The sequence below is a fragment of the Thermobia domestica genome, chromosome 7, assembly GCF_964235325.1.
Source record: "Thermobia domestica chromosome 7, izTheDome1.hap1.1, whole genome shotgun sequence".
Classification (NCBI taxonomy): domain Eukaryota; kingdom Metazoa; phylum Arthropoda; class Insecta; order Zygentoma; family Lepismatidae; genus Thermobia; species Thermobia domestica.
In genome coordinates this window covers 250407391-250421611 of record NC_137460.1, presented here as the reverse complement: position 1 = coordinate 250421611, position 14221 = coordinate 250407391, and the positions used below count along the sequence as shown (strand labels likewise).

At 34.2% G+C, this 14221-nt stretch overlaps 1 protein-coding gene across 1 annotated transcript; it reads right to left on the bottom strand.

The window, feature by feature from the left end:
* Window positions 1–6719: 6719 nt before the first annotated feature.
* LOC145689038 (uncharacterized) lies at window positions 6720–9858 on the bottom strand. The gene is made up of 3 exons (XM_081763173.1): window positions 9640–9858; window positions 8032–8208; window positions 6720–6821 (listed from the first exon to the last, which is right to left on the bottom strand). The coding sequence occupies exons 1-3, from the start codon at window positions 9856–9858 to the stop codon at window positions 6777–6779; spliced, it is 441 nt and encodes a 146-aa protein (XP_081619299.1). The 3' UTR covers window positions 6720–6776.
* Between the last annotated feature and the right edge of the window lie 4363 nt (window positions 9859–14221).

Here is a 14221-nt window from a genome sequence, read left to right as displayed (position 1 = left end):
TTCTCTCACTTCTTGACAGTACTGTCATATAACCATTATAGGTACCGGTATCATATTCCATGTGCTCTTTCAGTACTAGTTCACACTTTATGATAAATAACACTCAAACAGAGAGAAACAGAACGCATTCTGTCGTAGGGAATGACTTTTGATTGCTGAAATTCTTCGGTTCCCCTTTACGTTACAGGTATGACATATGCGTAAATTATATATAAGGAGTATTCAAAAAGAAATGAGCCGAAGGCAGTAATGTTCACACCGGTGATAGAATGATAATATTATTGCGTGTGTAACAAATAGGTGTTCCGACAAGAGAGCGGAAGTTAACAACCCGCGGCAGAATCACGTGTGCAAGCCACGCAGCGACGGAAATACGCTAGTTGTCGCTCGGGGCAAGAACTCGCCTTAGATCCTCCCTGACCTTTCAAACCAAATCACTGCCCCAAATATTTGCCCAATTTTGCGACCTCCAAATCCGGCGCCCGGGGCATATAAGTAGTATATTATCTCTAATTTCCATATACTAATTTGCAACAGTCTATCAGTACGATTGCTTCTAGACAATATGAGACATTTTGCCCAGAATATGCATTTGCAGCAATAGTAATTGTGCTCCTAATTCAAACTTGCCGTTATAAAATGCAACTTCTCAAGGTACTAACAGTACAGTTTAATCAAACGCAGGGTATATATGTAATTACTTTTTATATGTCTTCTTCACTGGTCAAATCCCAGATAGCAGAAACAGCTTGCCACAAGCATGATATAAGCTTGTCGTGACAAGGATGTAAGCTTGTCCCAAGCTTGTTACGACAAGTCTGTAAGCGTATATCAAGCGACGAAGTTGACAGGCGACAAGCATATTGTAGGCTTATACTGTAAGATTGTTTCAAGCTTGTCAGCTCAAGCCTATTGCAAACTTGTTACATAAAGCATGCTACAGGCTTGTTACCTCAAGTTTATTTCAAACTTGGTACGTAATGCTTGCTACAGGCTTGCTACCTCAAGTTTATTTCAACCTTGGTACATAATGCTTGCTACAGGCTTGTCATCTCAAGCTTATTTCAAGCTGTTCACTTCAAGTTTAACACATGCTTAATATGTCTCGTTTATTGCAAGCTTCTCAGTGAAGCTTGATACAAATTTATTTCTGCACGTGAGAAAATGATTCATCTGCTTGGTGACATGCATAATGTTTGATGTGTAGGTTAGTATAATGTTCAATGTGTAAGTTACATAAATGATGGTGTGTATTTTTTTGCCATCTGAGGGTGTTTAGATATTGCCATCACTTTATTGGCATTCTTTTAAATATATATAGGGGAAACCATGCCATACTTACTATTAATAGTAAACATAGTAGTAAGCTATGGTTTCTGCAATATTTTTAAAAGAATGCCAATAAAGTGGTGGCAATATCCAAACACCCTCAGATGGCACAAGAACACACACCATCATTTATGTAACTTACACACTGAACATTATACTAACCTTCACATCAAACATTATACATGACGCCAACCAGATGAATCATTTTCTCACGTGCAGAAAGAAATAAATCTGTATCACGGTTGACACTACTGGACCTCACATCAAACCTTATACAAAATGAAATCAACCTCATATAGACAACAATCCTGCAAAAATAAACGGAAAGGTGAGGACGAAAGAACTGTAAAACCTACATAAGCAATGTTCTGAAAAAGAATAGTTGTGTTCGGTCAAAATGAAAGCAAAATAATGTATTCTTTCACAATCTGTATTATGCTTCTTTCCTTCGTCCATTATGCGTCTTTGCAGCACGAGGTTCAGGTTTATTTCTGTTGAGTAACATTATTGAAATATCACGTTAAATTATAAATCCGTGTCTCACACAACATTGGTGTTGAATATATACCCCATACTCCAGTCTATTGAGATTAGTATCTTATCTCAACATAGAAAGCAACACTTTTTCTGAATTCCTTGGTGAATATATTATGCGACCTGGCAGATCAGCATCCAATTAGTTTACCATTAACCACAGTTTGATGTTGAAGTTGAGCGTCCCGTTTCAGCACGAAGTTTTACATGAGACACTGACCTGTAGAATCCGAACAGTAATGCGTTCAGTGTTTGTAAGGTCTTCCACTGGGAATCGACCACAACCCTAGGCGCACCAAAGACGTACACCACTAGACAAGCGTCAAGGGCAAAGCAAACTTTTAAATTATCAGATTTCAGGAAGGAAAGAAATATAAATTAAATCCTAGAACCACTGTTATACAGGGTGCGAAATACTGAGGATGGCCATTCCCACACTTCAAAATTTTGGAAGAAAATTCATCCTCAATAATTTACTGGAGAGATAAGGTGACATCGACACTGTCAGAAGTATACAAACTATTTACAGTAAATCTGTGCAGTTAGTGGACAACCTAGTGGATAAGCATTATTCCTAACCTTACATAGTTCAATAATTTTGGATCTTCAATATATGAAATCTTCATTTCAAAACTTTCCAGTGCATTTTTTTTTCTTTTTAACTTATTTATTTACTCCTATCTCTTCCCGATCATAACTGTTATGATTTCGCATCCTGCTGCTACATAATTGAAATAAATTATCCCTACATTCTACGCAATAACTGATATAAGGTTCCATGAAAACAATCAGCTTGTATTACAATGTCATTTATTGAACTTATTTACATTTTTTGAATTATTTCTAACGTATTTCCTTAATTGGGTTCCTCAACTTCAACGGTGTCACCTTCCACTACAGGTTTTGAATTTCATCGTTCTCTGCAAAATAACGATCATAAATACGTACTGAAAAATATGTAATTGATTGCACAGTTAAAAGAAAACATTCATATTGTTTACCTTATAAATACGCTCTCATTAAAATACATTATTATTCTTTGAAGTAAGTGCCACACAAGGCAACAGAGTCTGGCACTCGTTTTTCAGATCTGGTGATCCATGGCTTGGAAGCACTCCAAATATGATCTCTATAACATTACGGTAGAATTTTTTACAGTGAATTAATATTCCCTAATCGAGCTCACCTATTCAGATGTTAGATTTGCAGTGTGACACTTCTTATTCAAAGTGTCTTGACTGTCAAATACAATATAATTCATCTTCCCATACTGAAAATTAATAAAGTAATTTTAAACACTACTATACACAAACATTACACAAACACTATTTCGGTTCAGCGGCATCCCTTATATTCTACATTTTACGTTTTTCAGCCTTATTCGATTAAATTTTGACGATCACTCATAAGAAACACTTGAAAGGAAAGAATTGCGTTTGTTACAATTACAACATACTCTTCCATAGTCTGATATATAGTCGTCTCGAGATCGCACGGATCTGTCTGGGTCATACAGGGTCAGGGATCTGACTACTTCGGGATCACGAGTCACGAAGTATGTTACCCGTTTCATCACTGGTACCACTGCATGGTATTTATTCACTTTACCTATTTCAATGTTCTAGTGCCAGTAAATTTTCAGTTAAGTTCCTTTTTTTAATTTCCTAGCTGAAAATGTGCATTGTTCTGTGAGAGCATCAATTGAGATAAATCCAGAAAATGTCATATTGGCTCACTCGGTACTGTTGTATAAGCACGGCGCTACGAAAAACAAACGAAGTGATCACTGATATAAGAAATCACTGAGGGATGGAAGAACAAATATTTACTTATTTCTTTAATTTTCTCTCCATGCCTTGTATGAAATGCAATTTGATCTCACGATTCACAGGAAAGATAGGTCATAAGTGTGTGAACCTATATACCTTGTATTCTTCACGGAGCAACATAAATGATAGATGATGACCTACAAGGCGTTATCCTGCGTCATGTACAACAGAACGCATGGGAAAGTGTAGTTCGCAATTCACAGGAAAAGTGTAGAATTTACTAAAGTAGGTACCGTGTACACGGACAACTTCGTGACATTTTGCAACGAGTTTGGAACATACCTTAGAGGTTCAATGAAATATTTCTCTTTAGAAATAAAAAAAAAGTTACTGGTGACTAATACGTAAAGAGGTGTTGAGCAACAATTCACTGGAATTATTTGTGACAGTAAAACAAACGGATTTTAATCCTGAGCCTTACAGCGGAGGAATACATCTTTGCAACGTATCATTCTTTCAAAACACAAGAATCACTGATAGGAAGACATGCATATTGCCTTCATCATACATATCAAATGAAGAAGGGTTAACTCATTACCGTAAATGTAACACTAAGTTTATTTGACCCATATTCATGGAACGTCGTGTCGGAGTCATTAGCGTCATTTCACAATTCATTATAGAGAAGTAATAAATACTCCTGCGACCTATCGACCTAGTTCTTTATATCTCATTTTTGAAAGCAGAAACATTTCTCAGTGTACATGGCACAAGGCAGGAAAATCACTTCATTTACTTCAATCCAGTCAAATTCTGAATGCATTTTAAGACCTATGTCTCCCTATTTATTTTCCTGGTAATTTGTTGTTGAGTGTTTACGCATACGCATACTTTGGCGTGCTCCATCCTATTGAAATCTTTTTGTCTTTGGGGGGAAAAACTACTCTTACTTTTTTAAATTTATTTTTTATTACTGCCACTGCTGAATGAAGTCTTTATCTTGTGGATAAAACATTAACCTTTATTTCTTGTTCAATTTTAGTGTTGATTACTTCTTTTTCATACTGAATGAAGTCTTATCTTCCGGAAAACTCGGGAATGTCTTTGTAAGAGAGAAATGTGCATTTACTATTATTTTGTCTTTTAACAAAATTTTCTAACTGCTGAAGTCTTTATCTTCTAGGAAAAAAAACTGTTTCTTGATTAGTTTTAATGTTATTTTACTTCTTTTCTATCTCCTGAATGAAACCGTATCTTCTGAGAAGGAAAAAAACTACAATACCATCTGTATCTTAATTAATTATAGTGCTTTATTGCTTGTTTCTATACTAAACGAAATAATCTTATCGTCTGGAAGATTCTGCAATTGCGTATTTCTCTATTACAATGGCACTGCAGAGTTTTCCAGAATGTAAGATGGTTTCATTTAGTATAGAAAAGAAGTAATTAACCCTAATCAATCAAGAAAGAGGGTGGTATTGTAGTTTTTCTCTCATGAGATGAGTTCGTTCAGTAGATAGAAAAGATGTAAAATAACACTAAAATTACTCAAGAAAAAAAAGAGGTGAGTTGCTTTCTGTTTTTCATGCAGCAGGTAGGAAATGTTTTTAGAAGGCAAAAATAACAGTAAGTGCCTATCTCTCTATTACTGTGACATCGCAGTTTTCAAAAAAATGAAATTTCCTTCAGTATAGAAAAGAAGTAATCAACACCAAAATTAATCAAGCAATAAAAGTTGGTATTAAAAAAAAAGATTTCATTCAGCAGATAGGAGTAATCAAAAAATAAAATTAACAGAGGTACTTTCTTCCAGAAGACAAGAAAATAAAAATGTAAACAGTAATGAATGTCGATTTTAGTTAAAATTTCCATCCTCCGAGGAAAGTAACAGGCAAGTTGCTAAATTATAAGGGATAATAAAATAATAAGTACATACAAGGTAAACATTTTATCTCATTTCACTGTGTACTAATACATGAGTGCGTAAAAATGAACTCATCTCGCTGTATAAAATACAAAGACCTAAGTGATTGAGTGACCGACTGATCTTTGCACAGGCAAAATCGCTCAAGATAGACACGTTAAATATGGACAGTACACGGGATTTGTTACGTAGGATACCACTAAGAGAGGATTTTTGCAAATTCGACAGGAAGGGGAGGAAAATAGGTGTGGGACGTATTTTTAAAATATGACCATATCTCCGAATTCCTTAAGGTTACAGACTTGAAATTTGATATTCGGATTTCTCATTTCAAATAATTTGACATATTTAAGCGGTTTTTGATATTTTAGTACAAAGGAAAAAAAGAAAAAAAGTGAGAAAGAAAGGAAAAGGAGTGAGGATTACAATTATTATAAGATGTCGAAATCTCTGAATTTATGAAGGTTTGAAACATGAAATTTGGTATTTGCATATTATTTAAAATAAGTAGATAAGAATTTCAGCACTTTTGAAATATGCCTCGGAGGTAAGAAAAGGGGGTGGAAAGAAAAATGGATGGGGATTATAATTATTATAATAAAGTATTTAATCCCTTAAGGTGAGAGATTTGAAGTTCAGTATTTCCATTTCTCATTTAAAATACTTTGCCACGTGTTTCAGCTTTTTTTTTGACATGTTAGTAAAAAGGGAAAGAAACGATGTGGAGAGGAGAAAAAAAGTTGGGGATTACAATTATTCTAATAAAATGTCGGTGTCTCTAAATAAATCTTTCAAGATTTGAAACATGGAAGTCGATATTTGTACTTCTCATTTAAAATTATTACAAAAGCGTTTTATGATACATATCCTAAAAGGAAGAAAAAAGGAGGATTACAATTATTATAATAAGATGTTCATATCTTGGGGTCCGGGAAAGTAAGAGGCATTGAAACGTGGAAATCTCTTTTTCCTCCAAATCCACAGAATTCTATGCATATGATATTGATCTAGTGACCTATAGATGTGCGAAATGTAGTGAATACATAACGTATATGTAGAGAAGAACGCGTCCATGAACTAAGTTGCAAATCCCTAACTTCTTTAGTCATGGTAATAACTTTCCGATCTCTCTCGTGATTGTAAGGAAAATAGATAAAACTATACTTACCTACGCAGTAGTCTAGGCTCCGCCTGCTGCAGCCAAAGACCCAATACTTCCTTCACCATTTCTTCTGTTGCGTCGGGGTACATCTTACGAACAGCAGCTGAAAAGAAAGATAGAATTTCAAGCAAATACTAGCGATTTTTATTCTTAAAAAAACTGTCATTTGAAATAAATTTCCCTCTTAAATAGCTTTACGGAATTATGGTATGGTTTGTAAACATGGATACCTAGAGCTGACACTAATTCCTATATAATTTTTCAAGTCACCTAAGCTATGCCCCTATTTTGTGATTTTTATGTAAGGGTACTATAGAAAGTTATCTTACACCACACTTCTGCTATATTATATAATGAAAAAGTTACATTTTTCGATACAAGTGTAACAAGACTTTCTTCCGGTGCCCTTAGTGGTGCTATCGTTTTGAGTCAACGTTTAGTCACCTTAAATAACACTACAAAAAACACATTAGGTTTTGGCTAACTTCGTTGTCACGAAAATTTGAAAGATGAAGACGACAGAAAGACGAAAGTTTGACTATTCGCCGTCTTGAAAGCCTGCAACTTTTCTCTTTTTATACTGGAATTATGGTAACTTCGAAAGCTATGTTCTTCTAGTGTTTTATCTGCGTTCTAGTGTTAGACAAAGAGCTCTGAAATTTTGCACCTTTAAAATATCGGCAGGGAAGACAGTTTGGCATACTATGTAATACTACCAGACTAACAGTGTTGCAACCCAAAAAAGTTATATTCGTGTGGTAGACAGTATCAAATTTACAGGTATACACGAAAAGTCTGGTGCAAAATTATACTTCACAGTAGTGATTCCTACACTGTACTTCAATTTAAATTCATTGACACTATTGACTTTATTTAGCCCTGGAATCATTCCTACCTTGGAATTTTATTTGGTTTTAGATTTTCCTTACACCTTACAAATTCTCTTGAACGCTTTTTCAAGCAAAGATTTGTTTAAATATGTACTTTGCCAGTAAAGCTTTGTTTACAACATAGAGTGTTGGATCAGTTATTGAATTTCCTATATATTCTACACAGATGTTATATTCACCCAGTAAGGGTGAACGCATTTACATATTTTACTACTTGACACTAAAAGAATCCTAAAGTACTCAAAGCTTACTTTATTCATGAAGAATTACTTCTGATTGCTTGGGACGTACTAATATGAGAACACACGTCCAGTACGAGAGAAGTAAGACTTAGTAATTAGCAAACTGGAATTTTGTATGGTTACTAGCATAAATAAATAAATGAAGTTAAATATTTCAGTACAACGTTTCAAATCAACTTACTGTGGATCTTTTTGCACATTTGGGTGGACCCAAAGGTGTGCTTTTTTGCTTCATGATCCTTGGTTTCCTGCCAGAGTAGAAGATTCCATTGTGAGCTTGTCGCACAAAGTTCTTCTTATTGCATTGTGAGCGAAACCTTTTAAAATCCTTACCACCAATTGACAGTAATACTTTTACCTGAAAGAAAGGAAATTATTTAGATCTAATGCATGCTGAAATCGAAAAGAAAAACAATATATATAAGGGTCCGTATTGTTATGTTTTTCTACCAGTGGAAAAAAACGAAGCATGAATGAAACTAGATTAATTTTTAGATACCGTAATGTGAAGTGTGAAAAAAAAGTGCGTGGGGTTCTGAGTTTCACGGAAGGCCGTATCAAATGGGCTACGTGACTAACAAAAACTGAGTTACCTGAGAAAATTGCCTGGGATTCATTTGGTAACTTTCAGCTTTATGTCGGAATAGCGGTTATTTAAAAGGACCATTGTGCGTTTGAATTAGAAAAAAATACTATATATATATATATATATATATATATATATATATATATATATATATATATATATATATATATATATATATATGTGTGTGTGTGTGTGTGTGTGCGTGTGTATGTATATGAAAATTACATACACTTCCAAAAGAAACAAGATACAGTGGGTTAATCAGTGCTGCCAACAAGTAGTGTCAGAAAATAGTAAATGACGCACAGAAACTAGCTAAAAATGGCTCAACTTACCTTAAATTATAGGTAACAGAATTTAGGAATAAAGAAAGTAAATATTTGGTACTTTTTGTCTACTAGTTTACAAAGATGTTCTAATATTATTTACCTTTTGATATCCTCAAATCAAACAGTTTCACAATACAATTTGTTCCTTCATTGACTAGAAGTAATAAAATCTCTTGAATTATTTTCAACTTCTAATGCTGGGTATGTCTTGATAACACTATTGATCTATCACAAAAATATATACATACACATGCACGCATCTTAACAAGAAAAACCCAACCCAAACTAAAAATACACTAGAAACTAATCAAACAAATTGACTATGGAGAAACCAGATCCAGGAATCCCAATTTACCGTGACGGATAGGTGAGACTGATAAAAGATAATTAATCTACTGTGACAATGTAAGTGCTGTTGTAAACAAAAGAATTAGAAAAATATCAAGATAAACTACTTTTTTTAGGTTTCTCATATTTTCTAAAAAAAAAAACAAATTGACTGCAAAAGATTTAATTGCCGCCTAAATGACTATATTAGCAAGTATGAATGGCAAGTTGACAAAAATTATAGTCCATAGCTAATGCGCATGATAATGGCTAAATTGGCAAAAATGGAGTTGAGTTGATTTTGAGTTTAACGTCCCGTTCAGCAGCGAGGCTATATGAGACGTGGACCTACTGATTAACGTGAATCCGAACCACATGAGCTCCCGCCGGGAATCGAACCCGGGCCTCCCACGCCGAAGGTGGCAAAAATGGAGTTCATGCTAACATTTAGTCAAAAGAGAGATGTTCCAAAAAGACGTAAACTAAAAGATATAACAAAGATTTGAAACCTGCTTCATAACTTGTACAGTTTTGATAGGACACTTACATATTTCTTTCCGAAATTAGGATCTTGAAGCTTTCTCTCAAATGTTTGAAAATCATCCAACGTTCGCAGAGGCAGAAGACCAAGAAGTTCGGATTCTTCGTTTATGGACTCTGCTTTCACACTCACACCATTACTTAGAAGTGTGTCGATCTTCTTTTCGACGGAAGATACTCTTTCACTAAGGTCAGCTAAAGTAGATTGCATTTGGCCAAATACCATTCTGATATCTGCAATAAATTTTAGGAAATATTGTTTCGAAGGAGTTAATATAACTAGAAAATATATTATTTCACAAATCATTGAAACAATAAAATGTACATTCATGTTCAAAATGATTGTCGCATATCTATAACCGTCTTTTTGTAAGAATATAATTTGATAATTATTTTGCAGGATACTTTTAATACCGATATAATGTGTATAATCGAGAAATGTATATTTGTGGAAAATTTTATAGGGAAAGAATTATAAGCACGTAAATCAGAATGAGTAAAACAAATGGACAAGAAAGTTTTATTTTCGTTTTATTGTTCTTATTTACTGCTCTTTTGACATGAAATTTGCCACATACCTGTCTTTGCCGATTATGCACATACCAACATTATAAGAAATGCAGGGCGAATTCGTTATCAAATTTTATTCCTACAACAACATATTTCTAGACATGCGACAATAATTTTGGACATGGGTGTACGTTTGTGGTGGACAAACACCGTGTGCGTAGGTTTTCTCAGGGTTCTACCGTTCCCCTCCACTTTCTTCACTCCATCATTTAATTCATTCTCATCATCACCGTCTCCTTTAGGCTGCCCCGCATAACCGTGGGACAAAACTCAAAGATTTTATTTAAATATGATTTCGCTGTTCATTTAATCAGAAATCTTGAGGGAAAAAGTGGGGAACAATTAGGAAGACGTGTGTAGAAGACCACTACATTGGAGAATTATGACCAGCTCGGTCATTAGAGTATGACATCATTCATCAGCACTGCGGGAGGAAAGGGTTGGTTGCTCAGAGGTAGAACGTTGCCTTTTGGTGCGACGGATCTTTGGTTCAATCTCCGGCCTCATGAGTTTATGATGGACAATATCATATTCGTGAGGGTTTTCCCGTTCTCATGCCACTAATTCCTTCATAATCGTTCACTATCATTAGTCATCCGTGTATCTTAACATTAATCCTAGGAAGACTAAACTATAATTGGTCACGTGAAAGACTAAGGGGGGTCAATTTTGCTCGCGGTTGTAAATTCCATTTTTAACCCTACTAATGTTTTTAAAATTATTTAATGACTGCTACTAATTAATGTGAGTTGTAAAATTATTTTAAGACTTGTGAAATTTTATTTTAATAGGAAATATTACAAATATAAGTCCCAGTACAGACTACTACCGCATTTGGTTAGCAGACATGTAGTAGCTTGAAATACATTAGCCTGTGTAGACAAGTTACTATACTAAACCTGAGAGTATTAAGTTTGCTCAATGTATAAAAGTAGATTATGTTAATTTAGTCATCCATTCAAAGAATAGATAAGTTTACAATGATCCTTTTCAAGTAAAACTGTACTTCTCTTAACATTTCTAAGTTGCTAAAAAAATGTATTTAGTCACCTGCGCTAAAAAAAACTACCACAATAATGTGCTTTCTAATAAAACTAAATTAAAGTTTAGATTACAGAAGAAAATACAAAAAAAAAATTCAAACGTTGTAAAATTCATTTGTTCGGCCAAAGAGAAAAAGAAGGATCGGGCAAATTTGACCCACCTTCGTCTTTCTATGGTTAAGGACATATCAGCGGGGTTATGAAGAACGGGACCTACAGCTTAAAGTGAGATCCGAACCACTACTCAGTTTGCACTCGAGAGATATTGTTCTTCATTTGAACTCGAAACCAGAATCCCTTGATAACAAAGGCGATCAATCCACAGACACATCATCCACGGAGGTCAACTGATAGAAATACGTTGCAGTGATCTTGCATACTTGTGAATATTTTAGGAGCCACTTAAGAACCAAAAGGGAAAGAACTGCAAAGCGGAATCACTCTATAGTTATACACATTAAATCAATGGACAATTTTAAAAGACTACATAGTACAGAAGATCTAATTTAGTCAAAGTTAGAAATATAGGTTTAATTTAATTTGCTAATGAATACAAGAAGTGACTAATAGTTCTGGACCATTCATACTATCTTTCTAAATAAAACTTATTATTATTATTATTATTATTATTATTATTATTATTATTATTATTATTATTATTATTATTAACAAACCAGCTAAACCTAATAGAAATCTCTGTTTCGTCGATCTACTTTCCAATGTTATAAATTTAGACACTTAATCAGCTTCTGTGGAAAAGTTTTGTTGACCGTCCGCTAGTGTGACAGTGCACTACAGGCAGTTCGGCGGGAACTCCAAACTTGATAAAGGGCCATTCCACGCGAAAATTGAGCCTGAACTCAAATTTTCGAAAACTGTCAAAACCAATGCATTTTTACGTATATATGAAGTAAATAGAACGAAATTTACTTTTTCACAAAGAAAAACTTATTTATACTTAGAATTCACGTAAAATTTTAAGTCTAAGTTGTGAATTTGTAACATGTCCGCTGCGAGGAATTTTTTTATTCTTGCAATCGGCAACATTTTACGGTATATCGTGCATGTTTGGCTGAAGTAACTTCGAGCTATTCAAGATGCTTTTTTTGCTACAAACTGCAGTTGAAAAAGTGTTTACAGGATAAAAATTGTTTATAATATCATTAAAGATAAAAACGTCAACTTGAGTGTCCTGCCCGTGACAGAAAACTACCAAAAGTTATTGTACTGAGTTACTAAGTTTGAGAATGTGGTTCGTACTTAGTAGAAGTAACAATTTGCACGTGTATTTCACACGTACCAAATTTTGGACTAATGCTAATAATATATTTCGATTTATTTCAATTTGAAAATTTGTCCTGCCCGTGACAGTGGGCATGCCACTGGTGGGATAGTTTGTGTACATTGGTTATTGATGATAGAAAATGATTCCTTGTGTACTAAAATAAAGTTTTCTAAGCATGAACATTATTTACTTAAATAAAGGACCATCTATTACTATCAGTATGATGTTTTAACTTAAAATAAGTGTCATATAAATATTATCATTAGCGTCACCTTTTTGTTCGTTTCAAGAGAGAAGTGGATGGGATTGGAGTACGTACAAAAAGGCCAGTATGGAACTATGTGAAACAAGATAATGTAATTGTAGAATGTGCTGCTGATTTCGTAGTAGCTTTAAGCTCTTCGTTTCAAAATATATCTGTTTTACTACTAAAGTACGGGACGAGAATAAACAACCAAAAATGCCATTAGTTTTAATGGTATTTTTGGTCGTTTATTCTTGTCCCGTACTTTATCATCAACAGAAATTGAAAGAAAAAAGACGCTATGAATAAAAGACGGGAAAATGCTCTTGTCAATTGAATGTCTCCAATCAAAACAGTTTTTTCCCTGCAATTTGACAGCGAAAATTTGGTAGTTCGAACTTTTAAATCAGAGCTTCATCCGTGTAAAATCTTTAAATTTCTAACAGACTTTTATTCAGATTCTGAAAATGATGATTTCGAAAGCCATGAAGCTATCCTGAGGGACGACTTAGGTGTGCAAGGCTTGTGGTAGACCAGCTGTTGAAGATGGGGAACGGACAGAATGGCAGGAGGACAAAATGGCAGGGGACATAATGGCAGGAAATAATAGCAGGAGGACAAAATGGCAGAGGACGAAATGGCAGGCGGACGAAATGGCAGGGGACAAAATGGCAGGCGGACGAAATGGCAGAGGACGAAATGGCAGGAGGACAGAATGGCAGGAAGTTAATTTGAATTGTCGGGTTTTAAACTATTTTATTTCTTGCTTGATAAATGAAGATTTCAACATAAATTTTCGATTTATTCATTATGCTCCAAAATTCGAACTGCTAATAATATTTCAATTCTAATTGAAAGTCATCTACAAACACCTTACTATTGCAAGCTTTCTATTCATACCAGCAGTGTCTTAATGAAATAAATTAGTTTTAGTTGTTTTCTTTTTTATATATATTATTTAAGATCTTTTCGGGTATTACTAGAAGGAAGCAGCTTTTATCTTTATTTCTCACTGTGATCCGTATATGCTCAAGTGAAGACAAACAGTTTCAAAAGTTATTGAAGTTATTTGCAAAACATTTTAAGTAACAAGCAAAAAATAAATAAATAAATAAATAAATAAATAAATAAATAAATAAAATATAAATACATAATCCTCCATATTAACTTGCGAATAAACTAAACTCGGTATTGTACAAAGGATCAGATAGTTTCTGTGGCAAAGAAAACGAATTAAAATTGGTCGATTCGACTCGTTCCGAAGTTTTTGACGAGAGGATATGTAGGATGTGTACTCATTATTTTCTGGTGACTGTCTCTAGTATTTTTAAGTCTATAAAATATGCATAGGGGCAAATTCAAGGGAAGCTTGGGGCAAAAATCATCGGAGGAAACAAATTGTAGAGTACTCACAAGAAACACTAGAACTTTCGGTAGACATAGGATC

Coding starts and splice junctions, on each gene's coding strand:
- LOC145689038 (XM_081763173.1), bottom strand. CDS start 9,858: ATGGTATTTGGCCAAATGCAATCTACTTTAGCTGACCTTAGTGAAAGA. Junction 8,209..9,639: donor CTAATTTCGGAAAGAAATAT/GTAAGTGTCCTA, acceptor CCTTTCTTTCAG/GTAAAAGTATTACTGTCAAT. Junction 6,822..8,031: donor AATGTGCAAAAAGATCCACA/GTAAGTTGATTT, acceptor CTTTCTTTTCAG/CTGCTGTTCGTAAGATGTAC.